We start from the raw sequence: 26,289 nt of genomic DNA, 5'->3' as shown, positions 1-26,289 counted from the left end.
AGACTGAGTTAACATTTCTTTCTTTTTTAAAAAATATTTTATTTTATTTATTTAAGACAGAGAGAGTGAAATAGGTGTGTGTGGAGAGAGAGGAGAGAGAGAGAGAGAGGGAGAAAATGGGCACGCTAGTGCCTCCAGGCACTGCAAATGAACTCCAGACTCGTGCGCCCCCTTGTGCATCTGTCTTACGTGGGTCCTGGGGAATCAAACCAGGGTCCTTAGGCTTCGCAGGTAAGCGCCTTAACCACTAAGCCATCTTTCTAGCCCTAGATTTTTAAAAAATACATAAATGCCCAGCAGTTGTTATTTTCCTTGTGTTTTGGTTGCTTCTCCATACTCCTTTTTGATGGCTTCCACATTTGGGGATTATTACTAATACTGCTAGGAATAAATTTGTGTAGGCTGATTTCTTCTTTTTTTTTTGATTTCTGTGTGCACATGAGGTTTTCATTCACTTGCACGCTTCACCTGTGTGTGTGTGTGTGTGTGTGTGTGTGTGTGTGTATGTGTGTATGTGTAGGTGGCCCGAGGCCAATGAAGGGTATAATGCTGTCTACCTTACTTATTTTTTTGTTTGTTTGTTCTTGTTTTCCGAGGTAGGGTCTCACTCTGGTCCAGGCTGACCTAGAATTCACTATGGAGTCTCAGGGTGGCCTCGAACTCATGGCAATCCTCCTACCTCTGCCTCCTGAGTGCTGGGATTAAAGGCGTGTGCCACCACACCCGGCTGTCTACCTTATTTTTTGAGACAGGGCTTCTCAGTGAACGGAGAGCTCACTGACTTAACTAGACTAGCTGGCCAATAAGCCCAGGGCCCTCCAGTCTCTCTCTCCAGCACTAGGATTACAGGCATGTGTCACCGTGCCTGGTCTCGAGAGAGGGTGCCAGGGATCTGAACTCCAGCCCTCATTTGCATAGCATGCACTTCACCCACTGAGACATTTTCCTAGCTCCCAGGCTTTATTTATTTATTGTTTGGTTTCTCAAGGTAGGGTCTCCCTCTAGCCCAGGCTGACCTGGAATTCATTCTGTAATCTCAGGGTGGCCTCAAACTCTCGGCGATCCTCCTACCTCTGCCTCCCGAGTGCTGGGATTAGAGGCGTGCGCCACCATGCCCAGCACATCAGCCTTTATTTCTGATGACCATGTCTACTCTAAACTCAAGTATCTGTGTTTAAGAATAAAGAGAATGGGTAGTAGAGGCTAGCTTGATAGAGGCTAACATAGAAATATCTAGTTCAGGCACTCCATGTGTACAGACAACACGGGACATTTTTGTTTGCTTGCTAACCCTCCGCCAGTGTGGAGAAGATGCGCATGAAGAGGACCAGCGAGGGATTGCTGCTCTCGGAGCTTTGACTGCCTCCGAGCTGTTTGTTCTCCAGCTTCCCGCATGCTCCCGAACAAGTGTTCACCGCGACGTCTCCTAACTCAGTTACCTTTCCAGCCTTTGCCCATTTTCAAAAGTGACCTTTCGTGGCAGTTTTCATTTGCGCGTCTTCAATAGCAAGCCGAGGAGTTTTCCACGTTTACCCAGCTTGTGCCTGTCGTGCTTTCTGATTGCCTGTTCGTCCCCTCACCTGGTTCCGGGCTGCGGGCTGCGGGCTGCGGGCAGTCTCATGGCTGACGGCCATCACTTCTCTCGGAGGAAGAATAGCGACCCACCAGCTGCCTTTTGTACCATGTGTGTATTTCTTCTTTATTGTTCACCTTTCATCTCTATCAGTGACATTTTTGACATTTTTATTTAATTTTTTTTCAAGTAGAGCAAGATGGAGAGAAGAGACAGACAGAGGAAGAGAATGGGTGCTCCAGGGCCTCTAGCTGTTGCAAACAAACTCTAAATGCATGGGGCCCTTTGTGTATTGGCTTTACGTGGGTACTAGGGAATCAAACCTGGTCCTTAGGCTTTGCAGGCAAGTGCCTTAACTGCTAAGCCATTGTTCTAGCTCATCAGTGACATTTTTAATGCGCTGAAGTGATTTTTCTTTTTAATAGTTATGTGTATCTATACACGTTATTACATGTATACATTATATACATATATCTCAGGTCCCAGTGGCACAACCAGCAGCTTGGTGTTCTCTTTGTTCATGGGTGCAGATAGATATCTTGATATCAGTCTATGTTATTGGTGTAATGTAAATGGTATTAAATAAGGGCAGTTACTATCAGACACCCTATTTATTTAAAACACTTAAAATATTTTATTTAGTTATTTGCAAGGAGAGAGAGAAAGAAGGGTGTACCAGGGCCTCTACTGCTGCGGACGAACTCCAAATGAATACACCACTTTGTGCATCTGGTTTTATGTGGGTACTGGTGAGTCAAACCCAGGTCTTTAGGCTTTGCAGGCAAGTACCGTAACTGCTGTGCCATCTCTCCAGCCTATAAGCATTTTTAATTTTGTATTTAAACTGGAAGTTTTTAAATTTTGTTCATTGACAATTTTTATAGATGCATATACTGTATTTTGATCATATCCAACCCCTTATCTTCCTTTATCCCTCTCCTGCTGAGCCCCAGTGTTGTTTACTGGAGCCTAAACAAATTACAGCGGCTGCAGCATACAGAACGTCTCTCTCCCGCTCCCTAGCAACTGTTAACTGCCAATAACTTCTTGGGGGGGGGGTTGCTTATGTGACCCTCCACCACCCGTGACAGAATGGTGATGGACCTGGCTTTGTGCAGATCTTTTGCTGTCTATAGGACACGGTGTGGCCACTGCATTCATGACCTCACAGGGTTTCCATGGACCCAGCTTCATAGTTTCGTTCCTCTCCTATAGGGTTTGCTACTAAGCCAGGCAGTGAGCTGCCAGCTTGGTGTCTTGGGGACGTCTTGTGTCACAGCTTACCTGCCGCTCGTGGCGCGGGCCTCTGCTGTTCTCTTCGTTCTCCACTTCTGCGTGTGCCCTTGCTTGAGCCTGCAGCGAGCCCGAGGCTCAGTTCACTCAGCAGAGGCTCCTGTGTACCACAGGGTCTTCCTTTCTTTTGTGCATATGGCTTGTGGGGAACAACTAGCTGTTCAGGGCTTATGTGAAACTTCACATGTCAAGGGTTGTCCCCCAGCTCTCGGCCACATGCCCAGCCTCTGGGGTGCATCTCATGTGCACCCGACCAATGCAGTTCATCCACCAGTCCACGTGTAGCTACTAAATGCTAGGCTGCTTTCTCCCTACCCTGTCCTATTACCCCCTCCCCCACTCTGCAACTGTCCTTCTGGTCCTTTCCAGTGGCTTCTGTGCATCCACAGGCTTCTGTTAGGATGGAAACTGTACATATTTTTAACTCATCCCAGTTGCTGTCATTGTAAAGCTACAATGAGAGTCTGTTGTATATTCTGGATTCTAAACAGATGCTGAAAGCTTGTCGGATTGCCCTCCAGAAGGATGGTGTCTGTTCTCAGTAGCAGATACCCAGGGTTAGGTCCAGCTCTCACTGTCTTAGGGGTGCTTTATGTGTGTGCGGTAATAAGCTTGCTGGCAAATGACTCCACATAGCTCCTGGTCAGTACTGTCTGCTGCCTTTACGTCACAGTTCTTGAGAGCACAGCTGAGGCTTTCTGGAAAGGAGCAAGGAAGTTCGAACCCACGCAGGCTCAGGATGCTGTGGCGCTAGCCTCTGAACTCCCAGCCCACCTAGCGTGAGAAGGGAGGAGAGACAGGGTGTTGGGGTTACCTTTGAGTTACTGGGACAAAACCCGTAACCAAAAGAAGCTGATGAGAGGAAAGGGTTTATTTTATCTTACAATCTCAAGGGAAGATTTGTGACAGGGAAAGGACGGTATAGAGCAGAGGCTGAGCATCACTCCTTGCTACAGCAGGTGGCAGATAGCAGCAAGTGAGTGAGGTAGTTAGTGCTGGCAAACTGGGGGCTAGTATGCCTCAAGGCCTGCCCTCCAGTGACACGTCTCCTCCAGCCTCCATCTCCTAAGTTATCACCAGCTGAGAAGCATGCGTTCATCACACATGGGCTTATGGGGGACATTTGATTCAAACCACAATCCAGGATAATCAGCCGGAAGCTTGTAGATCAGCTGGCATGGTAAACACTGTGGTCAGTCATGAGACTGGCACTCAGTGTCCTCCATGCGTGCTGTGCCACATGTGTTCCCACATGCACACACATAAATATGCACACACACACACACACACACACACACAGAGGACTTAGAAGAAATTTCAGATGGAGGCTTGCATTAACAAGAAGGTTTCCTATGGCACTGGTGGGCAGAGGAAGAATGCACAGCTGACACGAATCACATAGCTCCTCCAAGGATCCGCCTGCTTCTGAGACTTTGGCGCTGGTCAGAGAGGACATGGGGCGTGGAGTGCACCCTGCCTTTGGCGCTGGTCAGAGAGGAGATGGGCGTGGAGGGAACCCTGCCTTTGGCGCTGGTCAGAGAGGAGATGGGCGTGGAGCGCACCCTGCCTTGCTGGTCAGAGAGGAGATGGGCGTGGAGCGCACCCTGCCTTGCTGGTCAGAGAGGAGATGGGCGTGGAGCGCACCCTGCCTTGCTGGTCAGAGAGGAGATGGGCGTGGAGCGCACCCTGCCTTGCTGAGCGCACCTGGGAGTCTGGTGGGAGGTTTCTGTTCCTTTGTCTTCTGAGCTCTGTGTTAGGTTCTCTCTTCCTGTCCTTCTCCTGACGCATGTCCTGAAATGCCATCTGTTACTAAGATGAGAGCTCTGTACCAACTTTCCCTCAGGCTCTGGTCACATACCCAGCTGCTTGGCCTGCTCTCCTCTGGCACCCTTCTGCAGACACCGCAATCCTGAAGTGGTCACACAACTTCCCGAAGGCCCCTTGCCCTCACACTCAGCCAGTGGCACCAGCGTTTCCCTAGATCCTCATGCCCAGCACAGAGGAAGTACCCCGATTCTTCAGCTTTTCTCAAACCCTGCCCACTCCCCAGCCAAGCTATCTGTAAGATCTTGTCAGTCTTGAACCCACAGGTCACAGCTCCAGTCTGCCCACTTGTGCCACATTCTAGGCTGCCACATGGCTCCAGCCACACCCTTTTCATTGTTGGGACAAACATCCAACCAGAAGCAGCATATGGGAGGAAAGGGTTTATTTCAGGCTTACAGACTCCAGGGTGGGTTTCACCATGGCGGCAGAGCCTGGCTCCGTAGTGTCCCCAGCAAGGAGGGCAGTAGCAGGGATGCATGGCCAGAGCGCAGAGTGGCTCGGTGCACACCTTAGGGCTGGAATAAAAGATCCACTCCCAGTGACACATCTTCTGTCAGGCTGCTGGAGATGTAAGTTGCAAGTTTAATCAAAAGTACCTTAGGCTGTGGAGGACATATGTTCACATTCAAACCACCACATGGACCAACAAGGCTACCAGCCTTCCCAGCCTCCTCTTGCCACAGCCAATCCTGTCTTCACACTTGGGGCACCAGCAAACCATTCTGGTGCCCTCATGTAGTTTATAGTTTCCTCATTTACTTGTTCCCGCCTGTTACTACCACCACTGCCTCCATCTGGGATAGAGGAGTGGGAGGGCTGTAGTCAGTCACTGCGGACGGGTGACCTAAAGCATCAGTCAGGACACTGTGCCTTTCCCTCCAAGAAGTGCACACCCCTACCTGCTTGTGAGGAGCACAGTAAACACTCTCATGACAGGCCACTTACTTTACCTCTGGCCTTAGATCTGGGCTCAAGGATCACAAGTTTCTCCCGCAAAACTTGTCAAGGTCAGGGCTGGGAGACAGTTTATTAATGTGCTTGCTGTACAAGCATGGCCCTGAGTTTGGATTCCCAGCACCCATGTCAGAGTTGGACACATGCCTGTAATCCCATGCTAGGGAGGGAGGGGAAAGGAGGGTGCCTAGAGCTCACTGGCTAGCTGTGGGTTGAGTGAGCTCTAAGTTCAGTAAGAGACCTTGTCTCGTGAAATGAGGTGGAGAGTGACTGAGAAAGGTATCCCACACAGGCCTCTGGTCTGCCCGCATGCACGCACTCATGCACACATGCACATTGGCAAGGCCCTAGAATATGGAGAGTATGCTTTCAAGATTGAGGTCATGAGATTACTTCTAAGCTAAATTTGCTTCAATACCCATGTTTGCCTTCCAAAATTCCATGTTCTTTATGAGAAAGCACCTTCATTTGTTTTTCTTACTACTGCTATCTTCATTATTCTGTGTTCACAAAATTTCAGAAGGGAAAAGTGACTGTAGCTTTTCCATTATAACCACCAAATGATTAGATACATAGATGAAAATTTAAAATGAATGCAATTTGGCTGTTAGAAGGTAGAGGTTTTTGTGTAGCATCCTGGCTGAACATACTTTAATAACTAGCTGTATCGCTTTCACAGCCATCAATGTTGTAAACCCAGTCCTGTCTTTCTTCGACGTGAAGCGGATTTTATTTCAAAAAATTACCTCTAAAAAGGATGAGCTGATGAAAGTCTTCAAGATGCTTGATACAGGACAGAACCTGACAGTGACAAAGGGTGAGCTGAGAAGAACCATTGCGACCTTCCTGCTGCCGCTTACCAGAGAGCAGTTCCAGGACGTGCTGGCACAGGTAGGCACTCCTGGCCGCCCAGCGTGCCCCATTCTGGAAGAGCATGGGCTGAGCTCTTCTTGCTTAGCCCAGCTGCCTCCTGTGAGCAGCCGAAACTGTGCCGGTTTTCACAGGTCATCTAAGTGCTGGTGCGTTTGGATGGCCAGAGACAGCGTTTGCTTGGTCATGTTTGTCTACGGCAATGGTGCCCTTCATTTCTCTTCTCTTCTTTCATTGTTTACTTTCTTTTCCCTCCTTCTGTCATCCCCTTCCCCATCCCTCCCTCACACCTTCCCTTCCTTTTCTTCTTCAAGAGTGCATGTGGTCACTTTATACTTAACAACTTAGTATTTCAGCAATGTCAGCACTTGTTCTTGCTTCAAAAGTCATGGACTAGCCAGCCCTGGTAGCACAGGCCTGTAGTCCCATCTACTTGGGAAGCTGAGGTAGGAAGGTCTCAAATTCAAGGCCTGCCTGGGTAATTTAGATCTTGTCTCTAAGTTAAAAGGTAAGAAACACAGAAGCTGGGATGTAGCTCAGTGGTTATAGAACTTGCATAGCGTGTGTGAAGCACTCAGCTCCATTTCCAGTACTTCAAAGGTAGTTACAGGGTGCTGCTATGTTCCACGACAACGCTGGGCACTGGGGGGAGGTCGGGGTGTGAGTAGCTCAGGCCTAAGCCCTGCTCTTGAAGGGCTCACAGCCCAAGGAGGCTTGTTTGGAGCTGGGCAAGAGCAGCAAGCGATCTGTACCTCTGTGGTGGGACTATGGGAAGGCTAGGAGGGGACCTAACTTAGCTTTGACTGGGCTGGGAGTGGATATTAATGAGGTGATAGAGGAAGGAAAGGTCATTATGCAGAGGTGGAGGAAACAGCATGGGGGAAGCTCCATGCTTATGTCACCTGCTGAGATATTTCTGGGACCTGGGTGGGTCATTTATATCCCAGGTCTGAAGGTCCAGCCTGGAAAAGAGTTTGACTTTTATCCTGGAAGTGGAATGAATCCATGAAGGTTGTGCAGCAGGCGTGGTACCAGGACCTGAAGAGGAATGTGGAGGGCGAGGGCCTCATCAAACACTGCTCTGCCTCACCAAAAGGCCAGGAAGAGCCAGTTATGTGATGTGGCGCACACCTTTAATCCCAGCACTTGGGAGGCAGAGGAAGGAAGATCACCATGTATTTCAGGTCAGCCTGAAACTACATATTGAATTCCAGGTCCGCCTGGGCTAGAAAAAAACCCTACCTCAGAAGAAAAGGAAGGAAGGGAGGGAGGGAGGAGGGGAAGAAAGAAAGGCTAGAAAGAGTAGATTCGTGGCCCAAGCCTCAGAGCCCTTAAGAAAAGAATATGACATACAGTAGGAATGAAACACTCTCAAGGTCTGTAAGGATTGATATGGCCATTACAAGAATGGAAAACTTGGACTGGAATGTCAGTGGTCTGCCTCCCAACTCAAGAACTGAACTTACACATTCACACACATACACATGCACAAACACGTATTTGTACATGCACAGGCACACACACACATTTTTAATTGACAACTCCCATAATTACAGACAACAAACCATGATAATTCCCTCCTCTCCCCCACTTTCTCCTGCACAAATCTACTTTCCATCATATCCCCTCCCTCTGTCCATTAGTCTCACTTTTATTTTATTTATTTGTTTTTCAAGGTGGGGTCTTGCTGTAGCCAGGCTGACCTGGAATTAATTCACTATGTAGTTTCAGGGTGGCCTCCACTTGTGACAATCTTCCTGACTTTGTCTCCAAAGTGCTAGGATTAAAGGTGTGCGCCACCATGCCCGGTTTCACTTTTATTTTGATGTTACTGTCTTTCTCTCCTATTGTGAGGCTCTTATGAAGGCAGTGCTCGCTCTGCAAGGCCATGGGTATTGAGGACAATTTCTGTCTGGACAGTTGCATGGTAAGCAGTCCTTCCCTTCCTTCGGCTCATACATTGTTTCTGGCACCTCTTCCACAATGGACTCTGAACCTTGGAAGATATGGTAGAGATATTTCAGTGTGGAGTTCTCCCCTGTCACTTCTCAGCACTATGGTGCCTTTTGGGTCATCCCAGTAGTCACTGCCATCTGAAAAGAGAACCAAAAGAGAGTAGCATTATTAATACACTGGTGTGAACATTAAGTAAAGTGCTTACAGGGATGTTTAGAGAGCATTGTATATGCATGTAACCAGACAAGAGCAGCCATTACATTCCTAGGGCTCATGAACCCCCCTGCGGCCCCGCTGTGGGCTTTTGATTAGGTTTTCAGTATCAGGCATGTATCCTTCCCATGGAGCGGGCCCCCAGTCCAATTAGAGAGCAGTTGGTTTCCCCCAGAACAGACATGACAAGTCCTGTTTGTTATCTCTTCCTGTGGACTGTGCTGTTGTTTTGTGCTGCTGTACTTTGTCTTTTGGGGAAGTTTTAGCTGTATTTACTCAGATATGTTTGGTTTTTTTCTGTCCCATTTTCTCCTTTCTCATACATTTGGTTTTGTCCTCATAGTCTCTCTGGTTTTTACTTTTTATTTTCATTTTTTTGATTTTTTGAGGTAGGGTCTTGCTCTAGCCCAGGCTGACTTGGAATTTACTATGTAGTCTTGGGGTGGCCTTGAATTCACAGTGATCCTCCTACCGCTGCCTCCTGAGTGCTGGGATTAAAAGCGTGCGCCACCATGCCCGGCTTCTCTCTATGTTAAGAAACATTTTATTGTCTATGTTTCAAATTGGATACTATCTATCTATCTATCTATCTGTCTATCTATCTATCTATCTATCTATCTGTCATCTTCAGATCCTTTGGTTCTTTCTTAACCTCTCCTTTCTGCTGTTAAGCCTATTCTCTGTTTTTTTTCCTCTTTCTTTCTTTTCTTCCTTCTTTCTTTCTTTTGAGGTGGGGTCTTAATTATCACAGGCTAGCCTCAAACTCACTAGATTCTCTTACCTCAACCTCCTGGGTGTGGGATTAAAGGGGTGTGCCACCATGTCTTCCAAATTGTTTAAACTTTTCAATTTGACATTGCATGATGAACTTCTAGTGCTCATCTAGGAGTCGACCTGCATTGATTTGCATATCCCCAAGAAAGGCTGCATTGCCATGGTTGTTCCTATTTGAATATTTTTGCATAATGTTCCAGACGAGAGCCAGCCAGTGAAATATGTTGTGAGCTACACAGGTAATTAAGAAACATATAGTAGCCACCTTAACAGATAAAGAATAACTGAAATAAATTTTCCTAACAGTTTTATTCAACCACATATATCCAAAGTACTATTTCATGTCAATATGTAACTATTTTTAAAATCACTAAGATATTTTACATTTTTTTATGTCTCAAGTCCTTAAATATGGTGAATACAACATACTTCACACAGCAGGCTTTAATTCAGATATTGTATCTTCATCAGAAATGCTTCCTCTGCATTTTGATTTCATAAAATTTATAATAGAAATATTAGATTCAGAAACATAGCTGCTCTAAACATTCTTTTTTATTTTTAAATATTTTATTTATTAATTTGAGAGAGAAAAAACAAGAATGAGTATGGGTATGTCAGGGCCTCTAGCCCCTGCAGAGGAACTCCAGACACATGTGCCACAGTGTGCGTCTGGTTAATGTGGGCTCTGGGAAAACAAGCCTGGGGCCTTAGTTGTCATGCACCAGCAAGCGCTTTAACTGCTAAGCCACCTCCCCAGCCCCAAGCATTCTTTTTTTCCCTTTGGTTTTCCGAGGTAGGGTTTCACTCTAGCCCAGGTTGACATGGAATTCAATATTAGTCTCAGGGTGGCCTCAAACTCACAGTGATCCTCCTGCCTCTGCCTCCTGAGTGCTGGGATTGAAGGCGTGCGCCACCATGCTTAGTCCAGCCCCAAACATTCTTAAACATTCCCCAATTCCTGAATCTATATAATTTGTAAATTTCAGGTTCATTAACATAAAGTCAAGCAAAAGCTTCCACGTGTGTTACACTGGCCCCATCTCCAGTATCCCATAAGCACAGGTGCTCGAGCTGCTGAGGAGCCAGTGCAGTGAAGCGTCAAGCGCGACGGTGGGGACTGCCTGTGACGCTGTTGCGTTTCCCGGAGAGCCTCCCCGCTTCAGACAGACAGTTACTTGCAAGCTTTGTCTCTCTTGCAGTGGTCGGGACTCCCATGTCAGTTCAGGTCTTTTTTGTTGAGTTGGGTCTCTCTGACCCATACCTATCTACACAGGGGGCCCAGTGGTCAGCTAGACACATGGACAGAGCATATCACCTAAAACTCAGTCCTTGTATGTCTGTCTGCTTGCCTATCTCTCTCTCTGTGTGTGTGTGTGTGTGTCTGTCTGTCTGTCTGTCTGCCTGTCTGCCTGCCTGCCTGTCTATCTATCTACCTACCTACCTATCTATCTGTTATGTATGTATGTATGTATGTATGTATGTATGTATGTGTGTATGTATGTGTGTGTGTATCTATCTATCTATCTACAAAATAAACTGTGGGATTCCCATCTCACTTTTCAGGGGCTGTGTTTGCTTTGCAGTCTGCACACTAGTCCTTTAGGTCAGAAAGAGTAGGTTTTCTATTGGGATTCAGTGACTGTGTTTGACAGTGACCGAGGCCTGCTCTCAGGCTAAGCATCATTGAAACAGGAAACTCTTCATCCTGTCCCTTCTTCTAGATTTCCACCACTTCCAAACTCTGCCTGCTTTCATCCACTCTCTGGAGAGTTGTCATTGCTGTCGTTTTTAGTGCTCATGTTGAGCAGGGTTCACAGTTGTTCTTTGTGGCAGGGCTGCTCCATTACAGGCTTTCATTGACCCCAGAGCCCCCGCCCCCCCCAACCACCAGTTTTTTTTGAGACAGAGTTTTACTCTGCAACCCAGGCTGGCCTGAAACTCACTATATAGTCCAGGACACAGTTCTCCTCCCTTGCCTCCTAAGTGCTACTGTAGTTGATCACTTTGAACGTTTTCAGTGCGTGTGTGTGTGAACATACGGGTGTTCACAGACCACGGAGTGCATGTGTTTGTCAGAGGACAGCTCCAGGCGTCTACCCTTGCCTTCACCTTGTTTGAGGCCTTGCCTTGTGTTTGCCTAAGAGCTTCTGGTGCATTTTGTTGTCTCAGCCTCCCCTCTTGTGGTAGGTATGCTGGGTTACAGACACGCCCTACGTGACTGGCTTTACGAGGGTTCTGGAGATCTGCACTCAGGTGTTCATGCTTGTGCAGCAAGCACTTGCTCCACTTAGCCATCTTTCCAGCCTACTCTAGTTTAAGCACTCACAAGGTTACAGGAAAGTTGGAGGTATGGTATAAAAAACAGTATTTTCCTAAACCATTTGAAAGTTGCTGTGACCTCCAAATATTTAATATATATTTCCTTCAAACAAGGACAGTGTTCTCTCCTAGCCATCATCCAACCATCAAAATAAGGTTAGCTTTGACTCATGACTCACCACAGCCTCGGATCCAGCCAGATGTCCCACACATGCTAGAGGATCCAGGTCAGAATCACGGTTGTGTTTGGTTTTGTTATCCCTGTAGCCTTCTTTAGTCTAGACAGATGCCTCCATCTTTCCCTGGCTTTGGTGACCTACCACTCTGGAGACTGCAGACCCAGGGCTGCAGACTGCCCCCGTGTATGTTACCGGATGTTACATGGGAGAGCTGCTGGGCATCGAGGGCAGACGAGGCACAGCAGTGACATGACATTGTGCCCTTCTCATGTCATAGGCTGGACTTGACTTCAGTTTTCAGTGTTGATGCTCAGTGTCTCACAGGAAGGCAGGCCTACTTAGCATGCTCTTCTGCGTCTGCCGTTCCGGCCATGCTGCAGACCAGTTCTTAGCTCACTCTTCTTGTGGGCTGTCACCATCCATTTATCACTTCTGAGTGATTTGCACATTTTGACTTTTGTGAGCGTAGCTGTTGCCAGCTTCCTTGGATTTCTGCCTCTCTGCTCTCGTGGGTGCCTGTGTGGAGTAGAGTGGCGGCCACTGTTCTCTGACCCTTTGTCCTTATAAGCATTGTGCGGGTTTCCTCATAAGCCTGGTTTAACACTTCATGCCAAATGGAGAGTTAAAAAATCATTTCCTGCTGTGTGTCTTGATAGTCACGATGTAATGTAGATTTTCAGTTTTGACAGTCTTTCCAAGCTGATCAGATATGCAGGAAGAGAGAAAGTACAGAAAATATGAAATATGTATTTGTTTTTAAGAATGACATCTGTTTTAAAGAAGTCACTGGGAACTAAAGAGCTTCAAAGAGTTTTAAAAGAGCAAGTCTTAGTTCTCTCTCCCAAGCAACAGACACACTCACTGCTTTTTCTAGGGCCCTGAGCTGTCCAGACCTACGGCTCAGTTATGGAGGCCAAGGCCATTGGGAGTGAAGGTGGGAGCCTGCTCTGGGCCTGGGCCTCACCCTGGCTCGTCCCTGCGGTGACACACCTTCTACTTTCTCCGGAAGCCCACCTGGGGATTCACAGCCCTGGGATCAGAAAGAGTTTCTAATAGCAGTCCACGTGTCCGCAGCTCTAGTGCCCTTCAGAGGGCCATGCCAGGGGTGCCACAATGTCCAGGTTCTCTTAAGGAAGATGATGAAGCCTTTATTTCTCTGAAGAGTTATATGAATGCTGCATTATTTCACATACTGTCTTTTCTCTGAGGATAACACAGACCAGTTTTTAAAAGTGTATTTGGAAATGAGTTCATAGTAGAACCACGTTCCATGTTGGAGAAAAAGGTTTGACACTATCTATCAACACAGTGGTCACTGATTCTAAACTCGCTCATCTCCAGCACAAATTCCAGCCTAGGAATTTACTTTCTACAGTTGTCTGGGTATTTCTGATCTTTAAGCAGTTGTAACAGGGTCATAAGTCCTGACAAAGAGGGTCCCGAGTAGAGCTTTCCTGAACTGGATACTGTGGCTGTCTAAGGGGCCTGGCTCTACGCCCAGCCCTGGAAACCCTGTGTCTACCACAGAAAAGTCAGCCCCATTGGAATTGCTGATGGGTTTTCTTTGTCTGTCTAGGTGGGGCGGCTGGTGGAGTGGGATGGTTGGGCTCTGCTGCACCCACAGGTGGCTGGAACTGATGGCCTGGGCTATGCAGGGTGGGCATGGACTAAAGAGAACGCTGCCTCCTGCAAGTCTTTCAGGACTGTCCACAGCAAACCCCTATCGTCCTGTGCCCTCTTCCTGGGTAGGAGCTGGCAGTGTCTTCCTTCCCCTTCATCTTGCCGTTCTCACGAGAGCATACAGGCTCGAGCCATGTGTTGGATCCTCTAGTTAGGAAGCGTGTGATGCTTACGCACTGTGGTCTCTGCAGAGCAGTGTACTGCCAGGGGTGACGTCACTGGTGTCCTTGTCGGGAGGAGTCCCTGCAGGGCACACCACGGCAGCGTCCCTCTGGCTCATTCCTAGGTACACAGGCTTTAAAGAACGGGAAGTTCAGTCTGGTGCGGGGATGACATACCCACGCTAGCCATTAAGCTGTCATTTTAGAAGCTGAGTAAATACCATGCTTGTGCACAGACTTGGGAGCCACTCAACTGTGTGGGATTGTACTGAACCCGTACACAGCTTAATATATTTGTGGCAATTGTTTACTTATATTTATTTAAATTGTGGGTTCATATCATGTTTGAATAATTATTTTAATTTAAAATTTAAGTTTGTATTAAAGTAACTCTAAGCCTTCAGAAATTCTGCATAAGAAAGATACAAAGTAGCAGCCATGGCCTTGGTAGCAGAGACCTTCGTTTAGATTTACCCACTGTGACTCTTTTATGTGCTCTGCCTCTCCTGGGCTCTCTCTGTCTCCATGTGTTAGTGTGTGATTCTATGTACATACATACTTAGCACATACAATGCACATATTTTTATGAGCATATGTTCATTGTACAGAAGAGTTTTCATGATGCAGTTTTCATATATGTATAAATGTACTTTGATCATTTACCCCTCTGTTATCTCTTGTCTTCCTCTCCCCCTCTGCTTCCCAAATTGTCTCCCTTCTCCTTTCATGTCTTTTTAACATTTTCAAATCTAGATTCTGCATATAAGGGAAAACGTGCCTTTCTGAGTCTGGCTTGTGGCGTGTGTAAAATGTATGTGCCCTAGTTCTCTCCATGTGCTTGGAAGTGACATGCCGTTCTTTCTCATGGCTAAATCAACCTCCACTGTGCTTATAGATTACATTTTCCTTATCCATTTATCTGTTGATGGACTGGGGCAGGGGCTGTGTCTGTGTCTTGGGAACTGTGAGTAGTGACACGGTAACCATGGGTGTTTGTGGGTCTCAGTGTATGCTGATGCAGATTCCTTGGTGCTCGTTCCCACGAGTGGTGAGCTAGCTGGGCCATGTGGTAGTTCTGGCTTTTGTTCTTTTCAGGAACCTCCCTGATGGTCTCCACATTGGCTGTACTTACTGTATATAGGGGTTTCTTTTCCCTGCATCATCACTAGCATCTGTTATTATTTTTTATGATAGCCATTCTGCCTGGGGTAAGATGGAATCACAATATAGTTATTTTTTCACAGTGGAGTTTTGGTTTGTATTTCCCTGATGGCTAAAGATACTGAACATTTTAAAAAATATATTTATTATCCATTTGTACTCTTGAGAACTGTGGGTTCAGTTTGACTGATCCATTGACTGATCATTTGGGCTTGTGATATTTAATGTTTTGACTTCTTTATATATTCTGGGTTTTAATTCCAGTGTGATGAAAGGCTGGCAGGACTTTTCTCCCAGTCTGTCAGCTGCACTGTTTCCTTTACATCATGGAAGCTTTGTAATTAGATGCAATTCCACTGTCAGTTCTTGCTGACATTTCCTGAGCTGTTGGGGTCTTTCCAGAAAGTCCTTGCCTGTGCCTGTATCTTGAAATATCTCCCCTATGTTTTCTTCTGGCGGTTTCAAAGTTTCAGGTTTTACATTAAAGTCTTTGGTCCACTCAGAATTAATTTTGATGCAGAGTAAGAGATAATGTATTTTCATTTTTTAAAATATTTTTTGTGGGCTGGAGAGACGGCCTAGCGTTTAAGGCACTTTCCTGCAAAGCCAAAGGACCCAGGTTCAGTTCCCTAGGACTCATGTAAGCCAGATGCACAAGGTGGTGCATGTATCTGGAGTTTGTTTGCAGTGGCTGAAGGCCCTGGCATGCCCATTCTCTCCCTACCTCCCTCTCTCTCTCCCTGCCCCCCCTCATATAACTAAATAAAAATAAAAAATAAATATATTTTGTTATTTATTCAAGAGAGAGAGAAAGATAGACAGACAGATGGACTGTGTATGGGTGCCTCAGGGCCTCTTGCCGCTGCAAATGAACTCTAGATGCATGTGTCACTTTGCACATCTGGCTTTACAAGGGTACTGGGGAATTGAACCTAGGCTGGCAGACTTTGCAAGCATGCACCTTTAGTAGCTGAGCTATCTCTCCAGCCCTGGTTTCATTCTTGTATGTGTGGAAATCTAGTTTCCTCAGCACATTTGTTGAAAAGACTGTCTTCTCTAACATGTTTTCCTACCTTTGCTGAGAAATCCATTGCAGCTAAATGGGTTGGTTTCTGGGTCTTCAGTTCTGTTCTGTTGCCATTTCTATACTGGTACCATACTGGTTTTGTTATTGTGGTGCTGCACTATATATAATTTTAAAAATCGATATTTCTTTCTTTTTTGTTAATATTTTTTATTTTATATATTTTTTTAAATTTATTTGAGAGAAAGAGAGAGAGGGAGAGAATGGGCGCTCCAGGGCCTCCAGCCACTGCAAACAAACTCCAGACTCATGCACCACCTTGTGCACCTGGCTTATGTGGGTCCTGGGGAATTGAACCGAGGTCCTTTGGCTTTGCAGGCAAGTGCCTTAAACACTAAGTCATCTCTCCAGCCCAGTAATTTAAAACCAGGTATTATGATATTTCCATAATTATTCTTTTTGCTTAGGATTGCTTTAGCTCCTTGGGTTATTTTGTGTTTCCATGTGAATTTTAGAACTTTTTTCTGTTTCTTTGAATAGGGTCATTAGGGTTTTAATGGGAGGGGATCATATTGAGTCTGTGGATCACTTTCTGTAATATAACAATTTGTATAATAACAATTGTGCTGATCCACAAACTTGGGAGTTCTTTTGTTCCTCTAATGTATTCTTCACAAAAAGTACTTTTTTTTTTCTGGAATAAGACCCCAAACATCTGAGAAGAAGTTGCAGGTCTCTATTCCTACATACTTGAGGGTATTGTTCCCCAGTGTAAGAACTATGCTTGGCATATAAAGCACAATGCCCACTTCAGTATATTAAGTATTAAGATGATTATTTTATTTAATCTGTAATTCCTATTGACCCACTCTACCCAACAGTGTTCTTTGTAGAATTTTTAACTTAAAAATGACCTTTTGTTCCTTAACACTAGAGGAATGCACTGAAAGTTCACATAACACTCTGTGTCTCATACATTATATAATATCTACTTAGGTCAAGTTTACTTTAGTTTTGACTAGATGCTAGATTTAGAGTTTAGATAATTTTGTAGATAAGTCACTGACATTTTCTGGAGCACAGGCTGGCACTTGCACTTGGCTTTCTGAGGCCACGTGCCAGCTCGGACCCTGGAGAAGCACTTGCGCGTGTTTACTGGAAGGTGCTGTCCACTCGCAGACTCTGCGCTGCATCATGAGGACCGTGCGCGCACAGCCTGTTGGGGTGCCTGTTACTCGGCCTGATTCCTTACCGCTGTTCTTCTCGTTTGACCGTAGATCCCTCTCACCTGCTCTGGTAATGTGCCGTACCTTGAATTCCTGTCCAAGTTTGGTGGAATTGACCTAAACATAAATGCTGCAAAGAGGTAGGTGTCTTGTTCACGATTGAAACTTTGAAATGATGAGTCAGAGCGATGATACAGGCTGTTGGAGCAAATCTAGTAACCGAGATCTATGTCTTTATCTACATTTCTATATGTCTTACTTCCTTTTTGAGGCTGAATCTTGCTGTACAGCCCAGACTGGTCTTGAACCCACGATCCTCCTGCCTTACCCCCATAAGTGCTGGGATTACAGTCATGCACCACTATACCTGGCTCACAACTATATGAGAATCATGAAGCTATCTATATATAATTTAGTGGGTTAACCCTCAGTCAAAAATATTTTTTATAGCAAATTTTTAAAAAATATTTCATTTATTTATTTATGGGAGAGGAAGAGACAAATAGAGAGAAAGAGAGAACAGGCATGCCAGGGTTTCTAGCCACTGCATACGAACTCAGACACATGTGCCCCCTTGTGCATCTGGTTTACGTGGTCCTAGAGAATTGAACCTGGGTTCTTAGGCTTTGTAGGTCATGGCCATAACCACTAAGCAATTTACCCAGTCCCTGAAAAAAAATTTTTGAGGAAGTCTCACTCTGTAGCCCAGGCTGGCCTTAAATTCATGGTGTTTCTCCCACCTCAGCCTCCCAAGTGCTGGATTGAAGGTGTATGCCACCATCCTGGCTATTTAGGGAAGACTCTAAGCTCTACATAGGACTTATTTTGGGAAAAACAAGAAATGACACTAATAAAATATAAACATAGCAAATCAGAATAAAATATTCTGTATACAATGTATTTTAAATGTGGAAATAATGTTTTCTTTTTTTTTTGTTGTTTGTTTGTTTTCCTGGGTAAGGTCTCACTCTAGCCCAGGCTGATCTGGAATTCACTGTGTAGTTTCAGGGTGGCCTTGAACTCAAGGCGACCCTCCTACCTCTGCCTCCCAAGTGTTGGAATTAAAGGTGTGTGCCACCGTGTCCCACCTGAAATAATGGGTTTTAATTTTGCAGTAAAATACTAAGACACCAAGTTTAAAATTTGTTGGCTTGTGTACATTTTTAAGGTGTTCATTGGAAAATGATCTGCATTCTTGGATAGAAATGGGTATTATAGTAGGTCCTGTGGGGCTGGGGATGCTGGTCATGGTTAGAAGTGCTTGCTTGCAAGCCTGCTGGCCTGAGTCCCATCCTCCCCAGACCTAGGTCAAGCTGGATGTAGTGTGGCACTTGTAAGAATTAAATATGGTCCTTCAGTGCTAGCACCTTGTGGCATTGTCCACACAGCTCCCAGACAGAGCCCATCACACTGTAGCTTCAGGCACAAATGCAGCGGGGGAGGGACTCAATGTACTCAATGTACAGGGCTGTGTCCTTGAGGTCCCGTGTGCAACAGCGTGAGTACATGTAATACTGCTGTGTTGTGCATCAGCAGGGTTACCATGGTAGTGTGTGTGTGTGTGTGTGTGTGTGTGTGTGTGTTGCTAGTGAATTGAAGCCTAGCACCGTGCATATGCCTGGCAAGGGCTCTGCCACGGAATTTACCCAAACCCATGATGCAAAGTAGATGCTAGCCATTTTGTTTCAATCATAGTAAAAGTAACTACAAAGCAGCTCTTGGCGGAATGAGCAAGTGTTATCTTAGCCTCATGGTTGAGTATGTCCCCCGGATTCATGTGCTTGCCTTAATTCCTCAGTGTGTGACTGTTGGGAGGAGTGGGGGGGGGGGCTAACAGTAGAGTTTGGATCCCAGAGACAGAGCCCTCAGGAGAGGAGAGTATCTTTTTCATGTGAGTGAGTTCTTGCTCTCATGGGACTAGATAGTTATCCCCTAGAGCAGCTCTTATATAGGAAAGACATTCTCAGGGTTGGTTTTCTTCCACTTCTGTCATGGAAGTAGCACGAGGCCCTCCGCAATGTGAACTCAAATAAACCTCTTTTTATTATAAATCACCAAGACTCAACTGTTTTGTCATAGAAAATGGTTTATGACCAGGAACTTACCTGTGCTTACTGAAAAGATGACTCTTTCATGCTTCAGACCTAAATCCACCCCTGCTTGTAGGATAAGGTTGTTGGGTGAACCACAACCTGATTTAAATGTTCTTGAAGCAAACCAAAAAGCTGTAAAAACTAAAATCAGGAGATGTGTATGTGTGTGTGTGTGTTATTGTGAAACTTAGTCTAATAATTTATTTGAGATGAAAATGATCATAGGTTACTTTCTTAACCACAAGGGCTAAATATTTAAACTAAATTTGAAAGATTTCCGACTTACTATGAAGTAGAGTTGTCTTTATGGTTAGAAACAATGCATGGTAGGTAGCTCTTCTCCTATTAACATGATAGGCTATATCATGAACAGCATTTCTACTGAAAACAATTAAAATGCTGGATGAAATGTAACATATACATATACTTTAATGCATTACTGGGCTGGCACAAGAGCAAGGACTCCTTAGAGGTCAAAATAAAATGAGAAATTGAATCCTGAGGAGGAAAACAGTCTATAAAGCCAAATTTGCCCTGGGGGGGTGTCATGTGTCCCGGCTGCGGTGACTTCCTATGAAAAGTTTTGTTGGTCATTTCAAGTAAAGGAGACAAGAGACAAAGCTGAGGAAGCCTGCATCAGGTGGAGGAGCCTAACAGAGGACCACTGCCTGTGAGGTCTGGGGACACTAACATCCCTGTGCGGCTACTTTACACACACGCTGGCCTCACACATGTGTACCAGGAAACGTGCCTGTTCCCATGCTGGTATTTCAATGAGTAGCGGAAAATTAAAATTTCAAGTTGATTCAAACTATAGCATTATAAGAGAAAGAATAGCACAGAAATTAAAAGATAATGGCTGAGAGTCTCAAGCCAGACAAATGAGAAGAAACTCCAGTCTAGATTTACCATAGTGAAACTGAAGAACATGGAAATCAAAGGGAAACATCACAGAGGGAAGGAAAGCTGGACTGCAGAGGTGTGACACATGAACACTGACTTCTCAGCAGTGACAGTAGAAGAGTTTCTCCAACCTCTGGGATGAAATATTTGCCCTGTTAGAATTCTGGGTTCTGTTTGTAAGAACAAGAGATTGTAAGGTTTTCCCTGTGAGAGCCCTGGGACCCACTCCAATTATGCCATTGTATATGCACCTTTCTGATACCAGAGAACAGTGGTCCCTCATGTAGGCAGTTTGACTTGTAAGTGTGTAATCGCATGTTGGTATGGTGTTGGTTTGACTATGAAGTGTCCCTGTAGGCTCATGGATGGGGACTTGGTCACCAGCCGATGTGAAATGAGAGTGTAATGAGGGCTTGGCCTCCACTGATGGATCCACAACTTGAGTGGAATGTGGTGGAATTGAGGAAGGCATGGCTGGTTGGAGGAAAAGGCCGTGGTGATGACGGGCGTAGGGTGTGCTTTGGAGGTTCTGTCCTCCCCTGCCCCTCCTGACGCTGCTCTCAGCTTCCTGGCTACTATGAGCTGAGTGGCTCTGCTCTGTCAAGCCCTCTCAGCCATGGTGGGTGAAGCCTCTGAAATGGAACACAAGAAATCTCTCCTCTAAGTTGTCTCAAGTGCTTTGTCCCAGAACAAAGTAAATAATATGGTATAAAAGCCAAACACATGCAGTAGAAATCCCACTTGTCATCCTGAATCTTGTTTTTTTTTTGGTCCAGAGACATGAAGTGCAATACTCTGTTGTAGTGCTGGGCGGTGGGAGCTTCAGCTCCCAGTCATCCACATGACCTTGAGGGCCAACATCATGCCCAGTATGGTCTGCCGTGTGGCCAGGCTGTGATGTTTGGGAGGCTGGGTGTGTATTGTTATGTGCTACTTTTGCATCTTGAAGTATTTTTATTGCTTATTTGGAAGGAGAGAGAGAAAGAGAAATGGCCATGCCAGTGCTTCCTGCCTTTGTAACTAAACTCCAGATGCATGTGCCACTCTGTGTATCTGGCTTTCTGTGAGTATTGGGGAAATCAAACCTGGGCCATTAGACCTTGCCAACAAGTGCCCTTAACCACTAACCCATCTCTCCAGCCCCATTCAGTTTTTAAAATTATTTTATTTTATTTTATTTATTTGAGAGAGAGAGGAAGAAAGAGGGAAAGAGAATGGGTACATCAGAGCCTCCAACTGCTGCAAACAAACGCCAGACACATGTTCCATCGTGCATATCTGGCTTATGTGGGTACTGGGGAATTGAACCTGGGTCCTTAAGCTTCACAGGCAAACACCTTAACTGCTAAGCCATCTCTCCACACTCTCCCCACCCATTCACTTTTAACTGGCAATGCGTTTCTGGAGATATGACTTCATCATAGATTGAGAAGCATGCATACTTAGAAGACATGGAAATAGCTGGCACCTTGCCTACTGTGTTCAGCTCAACTGTTTCAGCCAGTTCCATATAAATGCATATAAAAATAAGTGTCCATATGTGGAGTCACAGAATCACCACATCGTTAGGCTGGGCTGCATCTTGGGGTGAAACAATAGTAGCTCAAATGCCCTGGTTTGCAGTGGGGAGACTTCTTTTTCTAGTCACAGCACTTCCTTTTGGGGATATGGTTGTTAAGGTCACCTTTACACCAGCCAGTGCTCAGTGCCATTGACAGCACAAAGTGAAGACCACCTAGAAATGGTGTGCTACTGTAGTAGTTTGAATGGATGACCGCCAATATAGTCAGAAGTTTATTAAAGATTGTAATTTAAATCTGTAGCCTCCTGGCTGGAGGAGGTATCACTGTGGGTGGATCTTAGGGTCCATCCCTAAGGTGGATCTGAATTCCAACCTAAAATATGCAAAGTGCCTGAGTTCCACCTGGGGTTCCTGAATTGTGCTTGCTTGGCCCTGTAAAAGGGGGCCAACTTCTGCCATTATGGAACTTCCCCTGGATCTGTAAGCTTCAGATAAATTCTCTTCTTCCGTAAGTGTGCCTGGTTTGGAGGTTCATCTCAGTGACCTATAGGCTGTCTGCTAGAGCCATGTTTTCTTCTCTTCCCTGGCTACCTTTGCCTTATCTCAGAACTGGTCCTGTATAAAAATGACCATATCATGCAGTGATGGCTGGACACATGAAGATAAAGGGACATTTTGCTTTAACACATAACTTCTTTGAGTGTGTGAGAGTGGGTAAGTATAAAGTGTGGAACTGTTGTATCCAGCATAGAGGACTTGCGGCATCTATAATAACAGACAGTGTCAGCATCTGTGGTGGTTCACATGTGAAATGTCCCCCACAGACTCAGGTGTTTGAATGCTTAACCCCCAGCTGGTGGTGCTGTTTGGAAAGGTTGCAGAACCTTTTGGAGGTGGAGTTTTGATGGAGGAAGTAGAGTGTCAGTGGGGGCAGGCCTGGAGGCTTCATAGTCTGTCCCGCTGGCTGGTCTTGTTGCTTCCTCCTTGCTGATGTGATAGTGTTGTGCTGGCTTCCTTTTCTACCAGCTTTTCCCAGCATGATGAACCCCATCCCCTGAAGCTATGTTCCAAAATAAACTCCTTCCTTCCCTAAGCGTTGAGCGTTTTCTCCCAGCAATGAAAAAGGAACTGACACGTAGAAGTGGCACCAAGCACCGGGGTCATTGCTGTGATAAATCTGACCGTGCGATTCTTAGTCTTTTGGAATTGGTTTGCCAGGGGAATGTGGAAGGAAAGAATTTGGAACTTTGGACTACAGAAATCTTACAATACTGTAAGTGTAGCTTAATTAACTGAACATTCTGGAGCAAGCTTGAAAGACCGGAAGGCTAAGAGAAATGTTGGCTATAGAGACTCAATAATGAGGTTCCAGAGGGGAAGAAGGACTTGATTGGGAACTGGGCTAAAGACAGTTCATGTGATATTCTTCTTTAAAAAAAAAAAAGACTGGTGCATTCTGCCTATATCCTGATAATCTGAGTAAGATTAAATTTAAAAGACTAATGTGGTATAGATTCTTTTAGCTGTCCTGATTCCAATCTACAATTAAAGAGAACAAATTGTAAAGAAGAAGAAGAAGAAAAAACAATATGTATATATAAACCAACACAACATGGAAAGAAATGTTAAAGAGTTAAAGTCTTGGGTTTAGGGCTGGAGAGATGGCTTAGCGGTTAAGCACTTGCCTGTGAAGCCTAAGGACCCCAGTTTGAGGCTTAATTCCCCAGGATCCACGTTAGCCAGATGCACAAGGGGGCGCACACGTCTGGAGTTTGTTGGCAGTGGCTGGAGGCCCTGGTGGGCCCATTCTCTCTTTCTCTGTCACTTTCTCTCTCTGTTGCTCTCAAATAAATAAATAAAAATAAACCAGAAAACATTTTTTAAAAAGTCTTGGGTTTAGGAAATTCAGGGTCTTCAACTGTAAGTACTACAAAGAATGCCACTGCTAAGGATAGGTCGGCTGCTCTGCAGCGGGGCGGTAGGAGATGCCGGAGGGTAAGACCCAACACATTAGAGGCTCATGATAGGAATGATTCTAAGTCTGCAAAGAACAGGCCTGGAGGAAGAATACTGAAAGAGGTCTCTGTCTGTGCTCCTTCTACTGCAGCTTGTTCCATGGGCACCAGGCTTCATCCTGATCTGACAGCAGAACTTGGCAGCACCACCCACATGACACTGGTTTTGGAAGAATAAGAGATACAAGATTGAGGTAGTCAAGGACTCTTTTACCACATTTTCACAGAGCTTCTGAGGCCATGGATCATTCCCTGCACAGAGGCCCTGGGAGGCCACTGTAAAAAGCTGTGAAGGTGAACCTCAGGTTTCAGTGGAGACTCCGGGATTTTGGAGATGTCAGAATGATGGGGAACCAGCAAGGAACACTTGGCCGGGGGTAGTTCCCTCAGGGAGCGTCGACAAGCAGCACACTTGGAGTGCAGAGACACCAACGCCTTTTGGATCGCAGAGGGTTTTACCAGGAGTCACAGACAGCAGACAGGGAGCTATAGGACTCAGCGTCTGCCCTGCCGGTCTTGTTTCCATCTGATATTTTTCTAACTACGCCCTAATTTTGTCCCTTTTGGAGTGGGAATGTTTACTGTGTGCCATTGTAAGTGGGAAGTATGTAATTTGTGTTTTGATTTTATAGGGATCACGGTTAAGACTATGGACTTTTAACAGTGCTGAACAGATCTGAGACTGGTAATAACTATGGAGACCTTTATGTTGGCCTGAATACATTTTGCATTCTGACATGACCATGAGTCTGTGGAGGGCAGGGATGGGAGTGTGCTGACTTGAACACGCAAGGAATTCTTTTTCTAAAATGAGAGCTCCCACCTCTCTCTCTCTCTCTCTCTCTCTCTCTCTCTCTCTCTCTCTCTCTCTCTCCCCCCCCCCTCCGTGTGTGTGTGTGTGTGTGTGTGTGTGTGTGTGTGTTGCTGAAGATCAAAGCTGGGGCCTTTCCCCTGTGAGGCAAAGGCTCTACACTGAGTTACAGCCCTAGCTAAAATGAGAAACTTTAACCTTTCCAGGTCCCACCTGATAGGCAGGCAGGATACTTTTGGATGTATTGCCAAAGAAAGCTCCATCTGTGCTCTGAACACTCTTCATGGCACTGGGCACCGAGCTAAGCTAACTTGAATAGCAGCTTTCCACATATAACCCAGTAAGATCATAGTTGAGTATGGAAAAGCATCCTAGCTCTCCATGAGAAAACTTACCATAGAGTTCTGAAGATCTCACTAACGAACACAATCATTGTGGGAAAGCTAAATTTATTCACAAAGACCTCATCATGTGGCATGCTTTTCCAAGGTCAGTGAGCACAGATTCACATGAATAGAGGAGACAGCAGCAGTGAGACTCCATTAAAGGTGGGTGACTGCTGGTACCAGGGTGGTGGCCTGTGCTAGAAAGCAAGGAAGGCTTTCCACCAAAGGTGCTGAGATTTAGAGGGAAAGAGGCTGTTAGCTACAAAGAGCAAGTAGTTAAAAACTATGAAGAAAGGAGCCTGTATGGAAAGAAGCAAGTCTAGTATGTCTCAGTGTTTTGAACTTATATGCCTCTGCGTGCCAGTTCCATCTGGAGAGTTGATGTTTTAATTTCTGGGGTTTAGGAACATGGTTAAAGTCAGTGGGCGCCAGGTGTGGTGGTGTCTACCTGCCATTCCACCACTCAGGAGGCTGAGGAAGGTGAATCACAAGGGCAAGTCCAACCTAGACATGTAGTGAATTTAAGGCCAGGCTGAGGTTCATACTGACACCTTGTCTCAAACAAACAAACAAACAAAAAATACAGCCGGGAGCATTTGAAAAGATAAAGACTGAGGGCTAACTAATGACATTTCTTGTTCGTGTCATTTGGTAAAACTGAGCTGGTTAATAATCTGAGGAGCATGACTATGAGACATAAAAGAAAATGACCACACATGGAAAGTCTGAGATTTTAGGAGTGAAAAATAAAGTGGCAATGTTTGGTAGCTAGAAATGATTATTCTAAGATTCTACATATATTCAATAATAGATTTAGAATTAAAATACCAGACAATAGTAAGCCAACAGTGGGTACATTGAGCTAGAGTCATCAAGGTTTCATTTATCACCTGGCAGGAGGCTAGAGCTATTCACTAGCTTTATACACTGCAATGTTATGTATGTACATTATGACTTTAAAAGAGCTGGCAAATTGTAGAAGCAAAATGCTCAACTTGCAAACGGAGAAAAATGGAATTTTTTAAAAAACACTCAATCTAAAAGAAGATAATAAGGGAGAAAAAATGTCAAACAAGCAGTATAAATAAAAAACAAATGATTAGACCTAGGCCCATATGCACATTATATAATTGCATTAAATGTAAAGGGATTAAATACTAAAGTTAAATGACAGAGACTGTCATGTTGTATAAAAATGTTAGCTACTGACTTTTACAAATGCAAATATAGCCGGGTGTGGTGGTGCACACCTTTAATTCCAGCACTCAGGAGGCAGAGGTAGTTCAAAGCCACCCTGAGACTACATAGTTAATTTCATGTCAGCCTGGACCAGAGTGAGACCCTAC

The 26,289-nt window shown here is 45.3% G+C and overlaps 1 protein-coding gene across 9 annotated transcripts in view; it reads left to right on the top strand.

The window, feature by feature from the left end:
* The window catches only part of Efcab6 (EF-hand calcium binding domain 6), a 224,086-nt gene that overhangs the window by 29,631 nt on the left and 168,166 nt on the right, over positions 1-26,289 (top strand). For 7 of the 9 annotated variants that reach the window (XM_045151826.1, XM_045151827.1, XM_045151824.1 and 4 more), the window contains 2 exons: positions 6,327-6,538; positions 17,265-17,353. In XM_045151826.1, coding sequence (XP_045007761.1) covers positions 6,327-6,538; positions 17,265-17,353 — 301 coding nt within the window. Of the gene's footprint in view, positions 1-1,301; positions 1,685-6,326; positions 6,539-17,264; positions 17,354-26,289 lie in introns of those variants that run through there. The other 2 variants (XM_045151829.1, XM_045151830.1) reach the window with 2 other exon arrangements.

Source organism: Jaculus jaculus, chromosome 6, assembly GCF_020740685.1.
Source record: "Jaculus jaculus isolate mJacJac1 chromosome 6, mJacJac1.mat.Y.cur, whole genome shotgun sequence".
In the NCBI taxonomy this organism is placed as follows: Eukaryota; Metazoa; Chordata; class Mammalia; order Rodentia; family Dipodidae; genus Jaculus; species Jaculus jaculus.
Note: the sequence above shows the minus strand (reverse complement) of the source record. Positions and strands in the feature narration are given on the sequence as shown.